General features: G+C 47.8%; 1 protein-coding gene across 1 annotated transcript in view; it reads right to left on the bottom strand.

Annotated features, from left to right (window-relative positions):
- cdc123 (cell division cycle 123 homolog (S. cerevisiae)) overlaps positions 1-14537 on the bottom strand; it is a 52327-nt gene that overhangs the window by 4697 nt on the left and 33093 nt on the right. The window contains exons 10-11 of the mRNA XM_070897101.1: positions 7835-7863; positions 2094-2210 (exon numbers count right to left, since the gene is read on the bottom strand). Of these exons, the coding sequence (XP_070753202.1) occupies positions 2094-2210; positions 7835-7863 (146 nt within the window). The remainder of the gene's footprint in view (positions 1-2093; positions 2211-7834; positions 7864-14537) is intronic.

Consider the following 14537-nt stretch of genomic DNA (forward strand, 5'->3'; position numbering starts at 1 on the left):
AATGGTGGTGCAGGCTCGAAGGGCTGAATGGCCTACTCCTGCATCTATTTGCTATGGAACTTTGAGATTTCTGACTCGCCCGGAGCTCGGGGGACCCGGTAGACCACCGGAAACCCAGAGTGCCAGTGTCAGCTGTGGCTCAGTGGGCAGCTCTCTCGCCTCTGAGTCAGAAAGTTGTGGGTTCAAGTCCCACCTCAGAGACTTGAGCACAAGAATCCAGGCAGACACTGCCAGTGCAGTGCTGAGGGAGTGCTGCACTGTCAGAGGTGCCGTCTTTCGGATGAGACGTTAAACCAAGGCCCCGTCTGATCTCTCAGGTGGACCTAAAAGATCCCATGGCACTATTTCGAAGGAGAGCAGGCAGTTCTCCCCAGTGTCCTGGCCAATATTTATCCCTCAATCAACATAATTAAAACAGATTATCTGGTCATTATCATATTGCTTGCTGTGCGCAAATTGGCTGCCGCGTTTCCCACATTACAACAGTGACTACACTTTATTGGCTGTAAAGTGCTTGGAGACAGCCGCTGATTGTGAAAGGATGGTGGTTCTTTTTTTAATTCTCCACATACTGTGGAGTTTTAGTGTGCGCGTGACATCACAGATAGGATCCCCACCCAGAAGCTAACCTGATCGACCGGCTTGACTTTCAGTTGGGCGAGGAACCCTGGATAGGAGGCCGCAAACGCAGGTGGGGGTCCGATCCGGGGGTTGGTGGGGGGGGGGGGGGGGGGTGGTGGTGGTGTCTATATGGGGCAGGCTGATGGTGGGTGAGCTTGTGGGGGGCCGGGAGGAAGCACTCGTGCTCCTCCTAACCCACAAGGATTGTTCCCCAAGTCTGTCCTCACCTCGCTGCAGCTACCGCAAACCATGAGAAGGTGGTGGTGAGCCGCCTTCTTGAACCGCTGCAGTCCGTGTGGCGAAGGTGCTCCCACAATGCCTTTGGGGAGGGAGTTCCAGGATTTTGGCCCAGTGACGATGAAGGAATGGCTGATACTTTTCCAATTCAGGATGGTGTGTGACTTGGAGGGGAACTTGGAGGTGGTGGTGTTCCCATGCGCCTGCTGCCCTTGTCCTTCTCGGTCCTTACACTTCTGGAAATTGAGTCTTATGAGGTTGGGGCTGAGACAAGTCACTGGACTAATTACAGGGCGCTTTACTTTGCATCCAACCATGCTATACCGGACTTGGAGTGCTTCAAGCTAGCACTGGGATGCCCAAGTGGGTCATTGAATATATTTATGGTGGAGAAACAGATTTTTGATCGAAAAGGGAGTGAAGGGTTATGGGGAGCGGGCAGGGAAGTGGAGCTGAGTCCATGATTAGATCAGCCATGATCTTATTGAATGGTGGAGCAGGCTCGAGGGGCCAGGTGGCCTACTCCTGCTCCTATTTCTTCTGTTCTTATGTTCCATTTTCAACTGCAAATATCCCCGCTTTGAGCACAAATATTCAACAAACAAAATAAAAGAGAAAAGATCAGGAGAGAAAGATGCATTTATATAACGCCTTTCACAACCACCGTACATCTCAAAGCACTTTACAGCCAATGAAGTATTTTTTGAAGTGCAGTCACTGTTATAATGTAGGAAACGCGGCAGCCAATTTGCGCACCGCAAGCTCCCACAAACACCAATGTGATAATGACCAGATAATCTGTTTTTTCGTTGCGTTGATTGAGGGATAAATATTGGCCCCAGGACACCGGGTATAGCTCCCATGTTCTTCTTTAAAATAGTGCCATGAGATCTCTTGCATTCACCTGAGAGAGCAGACAGGGCCTCGGTTTAACGTCTCATCCGAAAGACGGCACCTCTGACAGTGCAGCACTCCCTCAGCACTGCATTGGGAGTGTCAGCCTAGATTTTTGTGCTCAAGTGCCTGGAGTGGGACTTGAACCACATCCTTCTGACTCAGAGGCGAGAGAGAGTGCTGCCCACTGAGCCACGGCGAGGAGAGGAGTGGCACACGCATCAGGGAAAGTTAGGATTTGTGAGTGGAGCTGTAGGTAAAGGACAGCAGTCTCACAAAAGTATATTCAATATCAAGCATTCAGAACATGAATGAATATTAAAATCGCTCAGAACTCTTACCGGATCTGTAAGGTCTCCTTTACTGATGTTCTGTCCGGACGTCAGCTCCTCCCAGCTGAAAAGCAAGGAGTTGGTCACTTCTCCAAATGGGTTAAAATCTATCAGCCATACCTTGCCCTAGGAAACAGATTATCGGAAAAGTTTAATATATTAATTATAACAATAATTATCTTGAGACAAAAATTTAAACGTACTTTTGAGACAACAGATTATAAAAAAGCAGAAATGAATAATCTATTCTTTCGTGGCTGGATCCTTATTTCCAGCCAAACTGATGGGATAAAAGTCTCCCATCGCTCTCTCCCACTGACTGTAATGGCCCTTCATGAACCGAGGGTGGATGCTCTTGAAGCGGTTCGTACTGGGCTTGGGTCCAAAATAAAGCACTGCACAATTTAGTTAGAGAGAGAGACAGGCCATTAAAGTGATGTGGATAACAGACAATCCATACTGGCACGGCAAGGCAGGAGTTCTACCCTACGTAAACAAGAGGTGATCCAAAACTCGGCCTGCCGTGTCCTAACTCGCACTAAGTCCCACTCACCCATCACTCCCGGTGCTCGCTGACCTACATTGGCTCCCAGTTAAGCAACGCCTGAAATTCAAAATTCTCATCCTTGCTTACAGCCTCGCCCCTTCCCCATCGCTGCAATCTCCTCCAGCCTCACAACATTAATGATTTAGACGAGGGGATTAAATGTAGCATCTCCAAATTTGCGGATGACACGAAGTTGGGTGGCAGTGTGAGCTGCGAGGAGGATGCTATGAGGCTGCAGTGACTTGGATAGGTTAGGTGAGTGGGCAAATGCATGGCAGATGAAGTATGTGGATAAATGTGAGGTTATCCATTTTGGTTGTAAAAAGGGAGAGACAGACTATTATCTGAATGGTGACAGATTAGGAAACGGGGAGGTGCAACGAGACCTGGGTGTCATGGTACATCAGTCATTGAAGGTTGACATGCAGGTACAGCAGGCGGTTAAGAAAGCAAATGGCATGTTGGCCTTCATAGCGAGGGGATTTGAGTACAGGGGCAGGGAGGTGTTACTACAGTTGTACAGGGCCTTGGTGAGGCCACACCTGGAGTATTGTGTACAGTTTTGGTCTCCTAACTTGAGGAAGGACATTCTTGCTATTGAGGGAGTGCAGCGAAGGTTCACCAGACTGATTCCCGGGATGGCGGGACTGACCTATCAAGAAAGACTGGATCAACTGGGCTTGTATTCACTGGAGTTCAGAAGAATGAGAGGGGACCTCATAGAAACGTTTAAAATTCTGACGGGGTTAGACAGGTTAGATGCAGGAAGAATGTTCCCAATGTTGGGGAAGTCCAGAACCAGGGGACACAGTCTAAGGATAAGGGGGAAGCCATTTAGGACCGAGATGAGGAGGAATTTCTTCACCCAGAGAGTGGTGAACCTGTGGAATTCTCTTCCACAGAAAGTTGTTGAGGCCAATTCACTAAATATATTCAAAAAGGAGTTAGATGAAGTCCTTACTACTAGGGGAATCAAGGGGTATGGCGAGAAAGCAGGAATGGGGTACTGAAGTTGCATGTTCAGCCATGAACTCATTGAATGGCGGTGCAGGCTAGAAGGGCCGAATGGCCTACTCCTGCACCTATTTTCTATGTTTCAGAGAGTGGTGAACCTGTGGAATTCTCTACCACAGAAAGTAGTTGAGGCCAATTTACTAAATATATTCAAAAGGGAGTTAGATGAAGTCCTTACTACTAGGGGGATCAAGGGGTATGGCGAGAAAGCAGGAATGGGGTACTGAAGTTACATGTTCAGCCATTAATTCATTGAATGGCAGTGCAGGCTCGAATGGCCTACTCCTGCACCTATTTTCTACGTTTTCTCCCCCCCCCCCCCCCCCCCCGAGATGTCTGAGCTCCACAAATTCTGCCCTCTTGAGCATCCTTGATTATAATCGCTCCACCATTGGTGGCCGTGCCTTCTGTTGCCTGGGCCCCAAGCTCTGGAACTCCCTGCCCAACCCTCTCCACCTCTCTTTCCTCCTTTAAAATGCTCCTTAAAACCTACCTCTTTGACTAAGCTTTTGGTCACCTGCCCTAATTTCTCCCAATATCTCATAATACTCCTGTGAAGCGCCTTGGGATGTATCACTACATTAAAGACGCTATATAAATACAAGTTGTTGTTGTTGTCGTCCAACCTGCAGCTCTAGAGGCACCTGGAGTCCAAATCTTACGACATGGTCCTCAAAACCCAGGTAACTCAAATCATATTTGCATATATTTTTTTAAATGCTGATTTGTTCTGTTTGAATTTTATGGACTTGGGAGGTTTGAAAAGGGCTGGTTTACTGCTGCTGACCCACTGGTGTTACGTCCTAAAGATCAGCGAGTATCAGCAACTTGAGGTACCGGTACGAAGAAGATGGTTTTAGATTTTACGTGGCCCTCCAGACTCCATGGTATGCACCCGAGCAGACCACCAGTCAGAAACGTGAATACGCTTGCTGTAGAGGATAGATTCCTCTCGTTGAGATCAAGAGCAGGGGCAGGGATAAAGGCTCTTTCACTCTCCACCTGCTTACGGCAGCGCTGGATGTTCACAATGCATACCATTTCCTCACAGTGACATTTCTGCGTTCGGGTTTCAAAGTTGAGAAGCAGCAAGGTACAGATATGTTCCCCTATAAACGTCAGTTGCAGAATTCATCAGGGCCTCATTCAGTCTCGTGTGCTTGCTTCGATAGTTAGGAGGGCATTTAGTCATTGGTTACGGTAGCACTGTGGTTGTGCTACTGGACCAGTAATCCAGAGGCCTGGACTAATGATCCGGAGACCCGTGTTCAAATCCCACCACAGCAGCTGGGGAATTTAAATTCAGTTAATTAAAGAAATCTTGAATAAAAATAGTATCATAATGGTGACCATGAAACTACCGGATCGTCGTAAAAAACCCACCAGGTTCATTAATGCCCTTTAGAGAAGGAAAGCTGCCGCCCTTACCCGGTCTGGCCTGTATGTGACTCCAGACCCACAGCAATGTGGTTGACTCTTAATTGCTCTCTGTGGTTCAGGAAGGCGGCTCACTACCACCTCGAGGGCAATTAGAGACGGGCAATAAAGGCTGACCTCGCCAGCTACGCCCACATCCCAGGAACGAATAATTTATAAAAAAACAACGCTCTCCGAGAAGCTCCGTCTGGCGACTGACTGGAGGTTTGGGAGCAGATTGCTGAGTGATACCTGTGTCAGCTAAGAGGCTCCAGACAACATTAAACAATGTTACGGAAGGGAGATTTTGCAATTATCCAGTGGATAAAAGTATTAAGTCATACAACCCAGACAGTCCCAGTCCCAATCGTCAATCTGTGCTGTTAGCGGACCTCAAGCAGAGCAGGAACTGGGGGGGCGGGGGGTGGGGTGGTGGTCTATCCCTGTCCCGGGCCGGGGGGGGGGGATGGTCTATCCTTGTCCGGGGGGGGGGGGTGGGTGTGTGCCGGGGGAGGGGTGTAAGTATCCTGTCTTTATGCTGGAAGCCACGGTGAAACCAGCCAGATTCCCTGCTCGGGTTGCAATCCAGTGGCTCCTGTTGAAAAGTGCACTTCCAGGCCCTTCACGGTAGAAACCTGCTTAAAATCACTGTTCAGACTCAACACGAGAAAATTAGCCATTTCCATGATGATTATTTGGGACTTAATTGAGGTGTATACAATTAGGAGGAGCCTGGATAGAGTGGAAAGGAAGGGCCTGTTTCCCTCAGCAGAGAGCTCAATAACCAGGGGGCATAGATTTAAAGTAATTGGTAGGAGGGTTTAGAGGGGATTTGAGGGGAAAGCTTTCCACCCAGTGGGTGGTGGGGGTCTGGAACTCACTGCCTAAAAGGATGGTAGAGGCAGAAACCCTCACTGCAGTTATAAAGTATTTGGATGTGCACCTGAAGTGCCGTAATCTACAGGGCTACGGACCAAGAGCTGGAAAGTGGGATTAGACTGGGTAGCTCTTGGTCGGCCGGCACGGACACAATGGGCCGAATGGCCACCGAGACATTTTTGTAATCAAAAAGATCAGGCTAACCCCACCTGCTATTTCGACACGTCAATTAAAAAGAGAAAACATTCATTCAGTCTAATGGCAATAGGCAACAAAAGATGTAAAGCTGACCCCGATTAGTCTGGACTGTAGTATCATCCCCCAATCCTACATTTGCACATGCTCACTCTTTCTCTCACAAACTTCAAACTCCAGGGACTAGAGCACATAAATCTAGGCTGACACTCCCAGTGAAGTGCTGAGGGAGCGCTGCACTGCCGGAGGTGCTGTCTTTCGGATGAGACATTAAACCGAGGCCCTGTCTGCTCTCAGGTTGATATAAAAGATCCCATGGCACTACTTCGAAGAAGAGCAGGGGAGTTCGCCCCACTGTCCTGGCCAATATTTATCCCTCAATCAACATAAAAAAAACATTGCTGTTTGTGGGAGCTTGCTTGTGCGCAAATTGGCTGCCGCATTTCCCACATTCATCATCAGAGGCGGTCCCTCGAACGAGGATGACTTGCTTCCACGAATTCACAGGTGTTTCGATGAAGGACCTGATGTTCCAGTCCTGAACTCCAGTTGAGGGGGTGGAAGATGCCTGTGTGTGGATTTTTGTAATGTGTGGTGACCGTTGCACATCAGCCACCACACGGGCTTGACAGAGCTAGGCCTTGATCCAATGGCAAGGATTAACCAGGACGACTGGAGACCTGCTCTGCTGCACGGACCTAGTGCGCACACATATCGCAGTGTGGGCCGGCCCGTGTTGCCCCCTGGGCCCTCGGCTCTTCTGGGCCCCGTACCCTCATCTGTCGCACCTCCGCCCCAATCTCTCACCGCTCCTCTGCCATAAACATTCACCGCATCTCGCCACAAACACTCGCCGCTCATCCGCCCCGACCTTCCCACTCCTCTGTACCTGGGCCCTGACGATGTTCCTGCCAGTGACTGCACTCCAAAAGCACTTCATTGGTTGTAAAGCGCTTCTGAAACGTCCGGTGGTCATGAAAGGGGCTATATAAATCCAAGTCTTTCTTTTCTACAATGTCCTCTACGCTGCAATATAGGAAGAGGGGGCCATTTAGCCCTTCGGGCCAGTTCTGCCATCCAATGAGATTATGGCTGATCTGCGACCTAACGCCATATACCCACCATATGTCCTAATACCTTTGGTTAACAGAAATCTATCAATCTCAGATTTAAAATTAATTGACCCAGCATCCACTGCCATTTGCAGAAGAGAATTTGCAAACTTCTACCATCCTTTGTGTGTAGAATTGTTTCCTACGTTCACTCCTGAAAGGTCTGGCTCTAATTTTTAGGCTCTGCCCCCCTAGTCCTAAACTCCCCAACTAGCGGGAATCATTTCGGAGATGCCCTATTTCTCAGTAACCCATCTCCAAGATCACCCTCTTGGCTCTATGCTGTCTCTCCTGGACTGGGTCTGTTTATTCCCTTCACCCAAAGTCCCTTACCCTATCTGAGACCTTCTCCATCTCTACAGCTCCCATTCTCTCCCCTTCCCTTTCTGCACCAAGCCACTCGGCCTCCGATGGCAAGTTTCAGGACACCTCTGGAGGAGGACCTGCAAACAGGTTATCACGACTTGACCACGATTTGGTGAAGGAAATTCAAAAAAAGGGGCAAAAATACAGTGAAATACAAGGGGCATATTATCCTCTAGAGAAAAAAAAACAACATTGCTATTGTTCCAGATGCGATTACATACCTGACTGTCTCTGTATACATCAAACACAACTGTAAACAGAAAAGTATAAAGGATAAGATTTCTGAAGCACAGGTAATACCCTAAAATACATGTGTGAGAACGCAACAGTACCAGATAAACAGATTGTGGTTCGTTTGCAGAGTGGATCGATCCAAATCAAGATTGTGCTGGATTACTTTATTGTTATCTGATACTTTAATGTACGGCCTATGGAAGCAGTTACACCCGGTCACCAATGGCCCTGGAGCAATTCAATCTCACATCTCCCAGCTCCTCAGCCCGTATTGCAGAGGAACTCCCACACCACAAACGACTATCTCTCTGCTTCCCAACTACTTGTCCGTTTTGCTATTTGACTGTAACTAATAAGGACATAATGTATGACTTTAAAATGAGGACTGAATCCAGTTATCCCCCGCCCTTTAACCTCGCCTCCCCTGAATACTACACATGGTCTAGACTCCCTGAACATAGAAAATAGCAGTAGTAGGCCATTCGGCCCCTCGAGTCTGCACCGCCATTCAATATGATCATGGCTGATCCTCTATCTCAACACCATATTCCTGCTTTTGCCCCATACCCCTTGATGCCGTTTGTGTCTAGAAATCTATCTATCTCCCTCTTAAATATATTCAGTGACTTGGCCTTGACAGTCTTCTGTGGTAGAGAATTCCACAGGTTCACCACCCTCAGTGAAAACATTTCTCCTCATCTAAGTCCTAAATTTCCTACCCTGTATCCTGAGACTGTGACCCCTTGTTCTAGACTTCCCAGCTAGGGGAAACATCCTCCCCACATCCAGTCTATCTAACCCCGTTTCAATGAGAGCCCCTCTCATTCTTCTAAACTCTAGTGAATACAGGCCTAGTTGACCCAATCTTTCCTCATACAACAGTCCTGCCATCCCAGGAATCATTCTGGTGAACCTTCACTGCACTCCCTCTGTGGTAAGTAGAGTAGTGTTATCCTCAATATATAACGTCGCTATAAAATGATCCAAGACTGAATTTGATAATATAAGATTTTAATTATGGTATATTGTTCCTTCAATGCCATCTTTTAATACCAAGTAAAGGCATTGCCAATACTAGGCTCCATCTTATTAAAAATCATTCTGTCTCTTGGTAGTCTGTCGTATCCAACAAAGACGTTGATATGCTAATCAATGGCATGTGTCTTCAAGTGGTTGTATAGGCCAATTCTGGATGCACATAGTCTCTTGCACGTGGGACAAGGGAAGTTCAATGTGCCTGATGCTGACAGTACTGGCACCTGATGTCGCCTATCTCTAGCGTCCCGTAGGCGTTGACATCGGCTTTCCTCGAAGGTCCGGCAGGCAGCCCTCGTGAGGGTTACCACTGGATTTTATTAGCTGCTGTATTCTCGAGGTCCTTTGGTCGGATGCCACAGTACTGGAGGTTAGCCTTGATACAATCTTTGTAGCGCTTGCAGGGGCGCCCCTGGTGTCTTCGACCTTCACAGAGCTCGCCGTGAAGAAGCTGACCAGGGATCCTTGACTCATCCATGCGGCTGACATGTCCAGCCCACCGGAACTGGGCTCGCATGATCATCACCTCGATGCTAGTTGATTGTGCTCTCTCCAGAACCTCACGGTTTGACACCCGGTCTTGGCAGCGTATGTGGAGTATAGATCTGAGACTGCGCATCTGGAAAGCTTCCAACTATTTGATGTGTCGCCTGTAGGGTGCCCAGGTCTCACATCCATAAAGGAGAGATGAGAGAACGACTGCTCTATACACCAACAGTTTAGTTGACAGTCGGATGTGGTGGTGACTCAACACCTTAGTGCGCAAGCGACCAAGTGCCTGGCTGGCTTTACAGATTTACTGCCAAGACTTGGCTCCATCTTATGAACAGATCATTCTCTGTACAAAATGCAAATACAATGAAAATTATAATGATACATATATATATATATATATATATATATAAACTTTAGGTATGCTAAAGTTTCCTGCAGATCAATGCAAGCTTTCTTGCATTAAATTACCACTTTATTTGCAGACAAGTATCAACATAAGTTAAATGTATAATAATTAAGATATTAGGGGAACTCAATACTGTCTGTCTAGCGAGGAAGTCCAGTACTATTCTTTGCAGTCACATAGCAGAAACTAAATACTGCAACTGGTAAAATCAGTCCAATACTTCAAAAGCACTTTCCACTTTGTTTTTACATCCCCAATGGATACTAATTAATCCTATACATATATTGTGACAAAGTGTAAATTGGTCTCCCACATCAAGCTACCTAAGATTTTAAATTAGAATCTGATGACAGACACCAGAAACAGCAGGAAAGCCAATGCCACCCAACAACCGGGGCGCTACAACTGCATTATTGGCCCACAGAAAATGGTACATGACCACCAACATTAACAGTGAATGAATGTCACCGATATTTTTTAAGACTGCCCTTGAACATCTTAACCCAAAGACCTTAAATCTGTGCCAAGTTATTCAGTATGGGCTTATCCTGGCCAACAGCTGTACTTAACTGGTAAAACTCTAAATTCACCATACATTTTACTGATGTTGGCCACTGCAACCTGCCACATTAACCAGTCAGGGAAGACCATGATAATGTAATCAATAAGTAGGATTTTGTAAAAGGTTAAAAAAAAATGTAATGAATCTTTTATCCCAAAGCAAACTAAGATTTTTTTATTAGAATGATTCTAATGCCCCTCATACTCCATTTCTAAATAGTTTTACTCTCTCCAGTCAGCAATACCTGATTCTCCTCAAGTGAGCTGCTAACAGTGTAGCTTTACTGTGAATGCAATGACTTTCCCAGTAGCTGACAGCAGGGGGATTCCTCTGTAGTTGCCGCAGTAGGATTTGTCCTCTTTTTTAAAGATGGTCACGATCACTGCATCTCTAAGATCTCTGGGCATGCTCTCCTCCCTCCAGATGAGAGATATGAGGTCATGTATTCGCGCCAGCAGTGTCTCTCCGCCATACTTCAGTGCCTCAACAGGGATTCCATCCGCTCCTGTAGCCTTGTTGTTTTTTTAGCTGTCTTATGGCTTTTTCTACCTCGTGCAGTGTTGGGGTCTCACTGAGGTGGTGGCGGGTAGCATGCTGCAGAATGGAGTCGAGAACACTCGAGTCAAAGGCAGAGTCTTGATTGAGGAGATCTTCGAAGTGCTCCTTCCAGCGGGCCCTGACTGCCTCAGTGTCCTTGATGAGTGTTTCCCCATTCTTGGTCAGCAGCGGGGTGGGGCCTTGGGTGTTTGGACCGAAGGTGGCTTTGACTGCGATGAAGAATCCTCGCACATCATGGCTGTCGGCCAACTGCTGTATCTCCTGTGCTTTCTCCATCCGCCACCTGTTCTTTGGGTCCCGGGTTTTTTGTTGGACCTCAGCCTTGAGCAGTCTGTAATGCTGCTTTGCTGCTCCAGAGTTGGGTTGTTGCTTAAGGCAGAAATGCCCTGCGCTTGCGGTCTATTAGCTCTTGAATCTCCTGATTATTCTCATCAAACCAGGCCTGGTGTTTCCTGGTTGAGGGCCGAGGAGCTCCTCCCGGAGTCACAGTGCGGATTTCCAGGGCACTACGGACATGATTTTTGCAGCGCGACAGCTGCAGGAAAAATGCAGGGAGCAGCGCCAGCCCTTATACATGGCCTTCTTCGACCTTACAAAGGCCTTTGACACTGTCAACTGCGAGGGTCTATGGAGCGTCCTCCTCCGTTTCGGATGCCCCCAAAAGTACGTCACCATCCTCCACCTGCTCCACGACGACATGCAGGCCGTGATCCTTACCAACGGATCCATCAAAGACCCAATCCATATCTGGACCGGGGTCAAACAGGGCTGCATCATCGCTCCAATCCTCTTCTCAATCTTCCTCGTTGCCACGCTCCACCTCACAGTCGACAAGCTCCCCGCCGGAGTGGAATTAAACTACAGAACCAGTGGGAATCTGTTCAACCTTTGCCGTCTCCAAGCCAGATCCAAAACCACCCCAACCTCTGTCATTCAGCTACCGTATGCGGACGACGCCTGCGTCTGCGCACACAGAGGCTGAACTCCAGGACTTAGTCAACGTATTGACTGCGGCGTACGAAAGCATGGGCCTTACGCTAAACATCAGTAGGACAAAGGTCCTCCACCAGCCTGTCCTCGCCGCACAGCACCGCCCCCCAGTCATCAAGATCCATGGCGTGGCCCTGGACAACGTCGACCACTTTCCCTGTCTCGGGAGCCTCCCATCAACAAGAGCAGGCATTGACGATGAGAACCAACAGCGCCTCCAGTGTGCCAGTGCAGCCTTCGGCCGCCTGAGAAAGAGTGTTTGAAGACCAGACCCTCTAAACTGTCACCAAGCTCATGGTCTACAGGGCTGTAGTGATACCTGCCCTCCTGTATGGCTCAGAGACGTGGACATGTACAGCAGACACCTCAACTCACTGGGGAAATACCACCAACGATGTCTCCGCAAGATCCGACAAATCCCCTGGGAGGACAGGCGCACCAACATCAGTGTCCTCGACCAGGCCAACATCCCCAGCATTGAAGCACTGACCACACTATCAGCTCCGCTGGGCAGGCCACATGGTTCACATGCCTGACACAAGACTGCCAATGCAAGCGCTCTACTTGGAACTCCTTCACGGCAAACGAGCCAAAGGTGGGCAGCGGAAACGTTACAAGGACACCCTCAAAGCCTCGCTGATAAAGTGCAACATCCCCACCGACATCTGGGAGTCCCTGGCCAAAGACCGCCCAAAGTGGAGGAAGTGCATCCGGGAGGGCGCTGAGCTCCACGAGGATCGTCGTCGAGAGCAGGCAGAAAGCAAGCGCAAGCAGCGGAAGGAACGTGCGAAAAACCGGACTCCCCACCCACCCTTTCCTTCAACCACTGTCTGTCCCACCTGTGACAGGGACAGTGGTTCTCGTATTGGACTGTTCAGCCACCTAAGAACTCATGTTAAGAGTGGAAGCAAGTCTTCCTCGATTCCGAGGAGCTGCCTATGATGATGATGATGATGACTGTGAATGCCCAGAGCACATTAGCTCAAATACTGCGGGGCAATCATTTGACTGTATTTCCATTTTTGTAGTATCGCCTGTCTCTGCCTTTACCTCAACTTATCTGCTGCTGAAACACTCATCCATGTATTTTTGACTTCTGGACTTGACCTCTATTCCAATGCTCTCCTGGCCGGCCTCCTTAGTTCTACCCTCCATAAACTAGAGGTGATCCAAAACTGTGCTGTCGTGAGCTACCTCGCACCAAGTCCCGCTCACCCATCACCCCTCTGCTTGGTGGCCTACATTGACTCCCAATTGAGCAAAGCCTAGATTGTAAAATTCTCATCCTCGTTTTCAAATCCCTCCGTGGCCTTGCTCCTCCTTATCTCTATAACCTCCTCCAGCCCAATAATCCCCCTAGACATCTGCACTCCGCCTATTCTGGCCTTTTGAGCATCCCCGATTTTAATCACTCCACCACTGAGGGCCATGTCTTCAGCTGCCAAGGCCCCAAGCTCTGGAACTCCCTCCCTGAACCTCGCCGCCTCTCTCTCCTCCTTTGAGACGCTCCTTAAAACTATCTCTTTGACCAAGCTTTTGGTCATCTGCCCTAATTTCTACTTGTACAGCTCGGTGTCAAATTTTGTCTTATAACGCTCCCGTGAAGCACATTGGGATGTTTTATTAAGTTAAAGGCGCTAAATAAATACAAGTTATTGTTATTGTGTGAGACGACTTCTGTTATTCCATGTGAAAAAGTTATTTATTGCCAGTACATTAAATAAACAAATTACATAGAATATTTTTTCTTGCACTTTCCAACTATTAGATGGGAATCATACAGTAAAAGTTCAATGTAGCAGTTAAAAAGATTCAGATTAGATTAAACACAAGATAAACACATTTTTGTATTTCAAAATTTATTTTCCCCATTCAGTATTTTGAAGTCCTACACATTATAAAATAATTTAACATATCTTGGATTCAGAAAATGTTGATAAATTATTTGAACTTCAGCTCCACGGGAAGTTTAGTTTGCACACATTGAGATTTCAGTGACTACACTGGCTTAATATGTTTGAGGAGTCTGTTGCTGACATATCTATCAGTATATATCTAGCAGGATTAGACAGCATGCGTGTTTGAAAAAGATCATATTTAAAGCTTAAACGGGTTCCGTAAGAGTAAATGGAGATTTTAAAAATATAGATAATGGTAGTGGCAGCAACTGTAAATTAAGTGATTCCAGAAATGCTGAGGGAATTAAATCAGGTGCTAGTACATCTTGCGTCTCTGCCCCTGCCTCAGCTCATCCGCCGCTGAAACCCTCATCTATACCTTTGTTACCTCTAGACTTGACTATTCCAACGCACTCCACATTCTACCCTAAGTAATCTAGAGGTGATCCAAAACTTGGCTGCCCGTGTCCTAACTCGCACCACGTCCCGCTCATCTACCACCCCCTGTGCTCGCTGACCTACATTGGCTCCCGGTTAAGCAACGCCTCAATATCAAAATTCTCATCCTTGTTTTCAAATCCCTCCATGGCCTCGCCCCCTCCCTGTCTCTGTAATCTCCTCCAGCTCCACAACCCCCCCCCCCACCCCCGAGATGTCTGCGCTCCTCGAATTCTGCCCTCTTGAGCATCCCTGATTATAAATCGCTCAACCATTGGTGACCGTGCCTTCAGTTGCCTGGGCCCCCA

Source organism: Pristiophorus japonicus, chromosome 13, assembly GCF_044704955.1.
Source record: "Pristiophorus japonicus isolate sPriJap1 chromosome 13, sPriJap1.hap1, whole genome shotgun sequence".
In the NCBI taxonomy this organism is placed as follows: Eukaryota; Metazoa; Chordata; class Chondrichthyes; family Pristiophoridae; genus Pristiophorus; species Pristiophorus japonicus.